At 34.5% G+C, this 5,266-nt stretch overlaps 1 protein-coding gene across 1 annotated transcript; it reads left to right on the plus strand.

Annotated features, from left to right (window-relative positions):
* The first annotated feature begins 370 nt into the window (after window positions 1-370).
* LOC136388833 (olfactory receptor 51G2-like) lies at window positions 371-3,968 on the plus strand. Its single transcript, XM_066360641.1, has 2 exons — window positions 371-391; window positions 2,989-3,968. The coding sequence occupies exons 1-2, from the start codon at window positions 385-387 to the stop codon at window positions 3,966-3,968; spliced, it is 987 nt and encodes a 328-aa protein (XP_066216738.1). The 5' UTR covers window positions 371-384.
* Window positions 3,969-5,266: the final 1,298 nt, after the last annotated feature.

Genomic DNA, 5,266 nt, shown 5'->3' on the forward strand with positions numbered 1-5,266 from the left:
ACTTTTTAGACTCCCCAAAATATATAAAAAAAAATATAAATGATATCAACATGTATATAAATAATTTTTAAATTGACTTTGGACAGAATTGAGTTTATGACAACACTATTACAAAATTCTGTGTTGATTGGTTTGATTTTGAATGTATATGATGCAAAGAAGTCCCTAGAACTTGAGCTGTTTTTGGAGCAATTCCTAGGAAGTAAAAAGGATTAATGAGAACTCTCAGGTCAAGCAGAAGTGGAGTCTCAGGAGACTCTTTATTTTCAGGGGAGAGGTGCAAGAATGATAAAGCAACTCAAATCAGGTCACAGACATTTTTGATCTTGGACATGGATGAGGAACATGATTTTTCAGGACTTTAGCAAACTATACTGCCTTAAAATGCCAGGTGAGAGTAAAAATAAGGTTTACCTGAGTTGAGTTTGAAATAGAACAAATTTTAGAGACTTGGGAAAAAATAGTGAATAGAGAAATGGTCTCCTGTCATCCAAGGAATCACAAGGTCTGGAGAATATTTCTTTCTGGTAAAGTAGGCTTAATTTTATTTTTTAAATCGGAGATGTTTTGACAATGGCACTGAACTACACAGAGAAAATGGTCTTAAAGTATTCCTGAATCAAATAAGTGGAGAACTCTCTATGGCTAAAAGAACACTGAAAATGAGGTTTAACCTCATCCTTGAATATGAACATTGATTGAGACCAGAGAATATATAGTCTAAAAATGCCAAAGAACTATGAATGAGAAAGAGCACTGGAAAGGATTCTGGCAGCAGACACTTAACTCTAAGAGGCCCGTTGGTGAGAGGAAGCAGAATGTGCTCTCTTGAAATGAGAGTGAGTTTATATATACTTTTCCCTCATCCCAGTTCCAGCATAATTCTAAATTTAAAAGAATAGGTATAAAGCTGCTGAAACAAATTTTAATTTTAGTTCTCATTTTTTTAGATTAGATAGCATGCAGGATATTAATTAATCACTTTGATTACTTCTGAAAGTTTCACCCAAAATGACCCAAATTAAGGTTTTGACAGATTAAATAGTATTCCAAATCAAAGCCAAAAGCAGTCGGCAGGATCCTATACTTCTCTTCTTTAATAAGATGGTAAGTAGGATGAGACTTGGAGGAAGTAATTTATATTTTTATTGTTTTCTCTATTATTTTTTCATTATCAAGAATTGGATTCAAATGAAATTTTAATTAAATAACCTCAAAAATACTTGGGCTATCACAGTTACAATCTGTATGTCTCATGAGGGCAATGAATATTTTGAAGTGCATATATATTTCATAATGATCACAAATAAAAAAATAACAACATTAGGAAGTGAGGATGGTGTGAAATAATGATTAGTTTATACAAAAGTTATTATTAGTGAGGATGACTTAGCAGTGATATGAAGAGGTTGTATGTAATGTCTGTTAAGTTTCATTATAAAGCATAAGTAAAAATAAAGTGATACAAAATAATAAAAATGCACCCAAAATATGGAGCCAAAATTTTACTATTAAAAAATAAAAGCAGAATTACATCAAGTGTATATAAAATTTTCTAAAGTATTATTTTAAATTTCTATATTCATCTTTTTGGCACACATACAAAAAAAATCAAAGCATGCTATTAATTACTGGCCTAACCTGTATTATTGTTGACCAAGGATGAGAAATTTCACAGAATAATGTGCTGTTCTAATGATAAGCTGAGATGTGAATCTACATTATTTTATTGAGGATTTCAGTAATTAAAGTAAAATACCATTATGTCAATTGTATGACTTAGGTAAATTATAATCTAAGTGTCCTTTGATAGGTTAATGGATAAAGAAAATGTGGCATATGCATATATTCAGCATAAAAAGAAAAAGGAAAATCCTATTATTTACAACAACATGGATAAACCTGGAGATCACTAGTCTAGGTAAAATAAATAGATGCGGAAGTACAACTACTGCCTGATACAACTTACATGACGAATCTAAAATAGTCAAACTCATAAGTGGAGACTTCTTTTTCCTTTCAATTATAGGAAGTCCTCAGGTTACACACAATTTTGTTCCACCACAGTAATGTAACCTGAATTTTGATATAAATTGAAACACATCATAGCCTAACACAAACGGTACACTTGCACTTTTAACAGTCCAGAATGGCCCAGGTAAGCTTACTGGGGAACGCCAACTCCCTCACTCCTATGCTTTTTTTTTTTTTAATTTTTAAAAAATTTTTATTTATTATTTTTTTTACAGGGACGGAGAGAGAGTCAGAGAGAGGGATAGATAGGGACAGTCAGACAGGAACAGAGAGAGATGAGAAGCATCAATCATCAGTTTTTCGTTGGGACTCCTTAGTTGTTCATTGATTGCTTTCTCATATGTGCCTTGACCGCGGGGCCTTCAGCAGAATGTTTATCCTTCGAGTAACCCCTTGCTCGAGCCAGCGACCTTGGGTCCAAGCTGGTGAGCTTTTTTTTTTTTTTTTTTTTTTTTTTTTGGCTCAAGCCAGATGAGCCCGCGCTCAAGTTGGCAACCTCAGGGTCTCAAACCTGGGTCCTTCTGCATCCCAGTCCGACGCTCTATTCACTGCGCCACCACCTGGTCAGGCTCATATGCTTTTTCACAGCATATTCTTCTGCCGCTCACAGCTGAACTTGTTCACCCACATGGTCTGTAAGTAGGATGCTAATGGTGTAAGCCAAAACACTCACGTCTTAATTTTTTAAAATCTTTATGAGAGTAAATGTCGTCAACTCGAAACATCGAATGTTGAGACTGTTGTAACCCGAGGACCCCCTGTAGTTAGTATATCTGGAGAATTTTGCCAACAGAGTAGGTGTTTTTTAGTTTACACTCATATTTTACAAGAATATTAACAAATAGGATAAGTATCAAATTAAAATGCTCATAAAGTAGTAATTATTTATCCTAAGGTATATGCCCTCAAAGTATGAAAAATATAGTTATATTTTAATCTTTGCTTTTGGAACAGTGAATTTCATTTTAGAAAAGGTGTGCTTCCCTGGCAGCATGCATGATGTCAACAGCACAAACTCCATATTCACCACCTTCCTGGTGACAGGCATACCTGGGCTGGAGGCTGCGCACATCTGGATCTCCATACCCTTCTCTGCCATGTTCTTCATTACCTTGGTGGGCAATGTGACTGTCATGACTGTTATCTGGCAAGAGCAAAACCTCCATGTGCCTATGTACTTCTTCTTGTCCATGCTAGCTGCCTCTGACCTGGGTCTATCCCTCTTCACCTTCCCCACAATGCTGAGGATCTTCTGGCTGGATGCTTGTGAGATCACCTTCTCTGCTTGCTTTACGCAAATGTTTTTTATCCACACGTTTCAGGATTTTGAGTCAGCTGTCATACTGGCAATGGCTTTTGACCGCTATGTGGCTATTTCTTATCCGTTGCACTATTCCTCCATCCTTACCAATCGTGTAATTGCCAAGATAGGTTTGGCCATTGTAGTACGAACTTTGACTATACAGGTACCCCTTCCTATCCTTTTGAGGAGACTGTGCTTCTGTCATTCCAATGTACTTTCTCATTCCTACTGCCTGCATCCTGATATCTTAAAGCTCTCCTGCTCCAACACCAGGATCAATAGTATCTTTGGACTATTTGTGTTGCTCTCCACTCTGGGGCTTGATTTTCTCCTCATTCTTTTTTCATATATTCTGATATTGAAAACTGTACTAAGCTTTGCATCCCATGGTGGCCGCCTTAAGGCTCTTAACACTTGTGTTTCCCACCTCTGTGCTGTGATCCTGTTCTTCACACCTATGATCTGCCTTTCTATACTGCACCGCTTTGGCCCCAAACTTCCTTCATACATTTATGTGATGATAGCGAACATTCATTTTCTCATTCCTCCTGTGATGAATCCCATTGTGTATGTGGTGAAAACCAAGCAGATACAAGGTAAAATTCTGAAACTCTTCTTCAGAAAATTATAAGGAAAAATTCAAGTCACATTTATAACATGTATGAGCATTGTCCTAACAGAAAAAGAATGCTTCATGAAACAAAGAGCTTGCTAATAATCCATATGCCCACGGATGCTCTGTTTGACCATGACTGTTCTGAATAATATAGGATATAAGGTTGAATAACTGTTTATCATATGATTTGAATGAATATCTATTAAACAATGAAAAATGTTTAGTAAATTAAAACTTTGAAATAGTGAACAACCTTCATTATGTCTTAGTCAGATGGTTCATATATTTTGGTCAGAGAAATTTGTTGTCTTATGCTTAGCTCATCTTGCACAGGAATAAAGTACTACCTGTTACCATCTGTATACGTATTGCCTTGAAGAGTGATAGTTATTTAATGAATACTTAATTTTGACTTTTTTGGAGCTGAAGATAACTGAATTAAACAAAGTTCTTACTTTCATAGTGGTTTGTTTCCTTGATATTGTTTTCAAAGTAAAGGACAACAGAAAAATAAACAAATAAACAAATGAATGAATTTCTAATATTGAGAAGAACTGTAAAACCATGAAAACTACAATTTCAATAACCTTTCCTTAAATTTGTACCAGCATCTCTATCACCAGACTCTAACTCTCTGACATGTTTATCATTCAAACGTGCTCACACTTTGGCTTTGCTGCTTCTGGACTTTGGTGTTGAGATCCTTAGTTCTTGTCCTCAAACTTTCACCTTGTCTAAGTTTATGACAACATTGTTATTTCATTGTCTTTCATATTCACTGTGGACTGCACACACTCCAGGAAAACTCCATCAATATTTATTCTTTCTTGTTCTTTGGACTTCTCAACTCTAAATTTAACTTGGGAATGAATTTAAATATGCTTATGTTATCTACTCTTACACACCTGTACTTTTTAGGTCTAATTAAGAATAACACTAGATTTTTTTATATTGTAATAATTACAAAATAATGGTTTTTATTCATTTCATCTTCAGTGGCTGAATGTATATTTTTTAAACACTTGGTGACTTTTCCATAATCCATAGCTGCGATTTTACATGTTCGCACCTATCTCCCATCATTTACACTTCACACCATACACTCTCTTTATTTTTACATAAATTAAAGAATCTATTTCTAGATAGGCCATAAAATTTTTAGATAAGCCAAAAAAATTGTAACTTTATTTTATTCAAAGAAGGTAAAACTATTTTTAACTTTAAATAAATTTTTAATATTATCTGAGATATTTAATTTTGTCCTCAACATATTTTTCCATTGATATATTATTATTAGAAAATATTTCAAGCAT

This window comes from Saccopteryx leptura, chromosome 1 (genome assembly GCF_036850995.1).
Source record: "Saccopteryx leptura isolate mSacLep1 chromosome 1, mSacLep1_pri_phased_curated, whole genome shotgun sequence".
Taxonomy (NCBI): domain Eukaryota; kingdom Metazoa; phylum Chordata; class Mammalia; order Chiroptera; family Emballonuridae; genus Saccopteryx; species Saccopteryx leptura.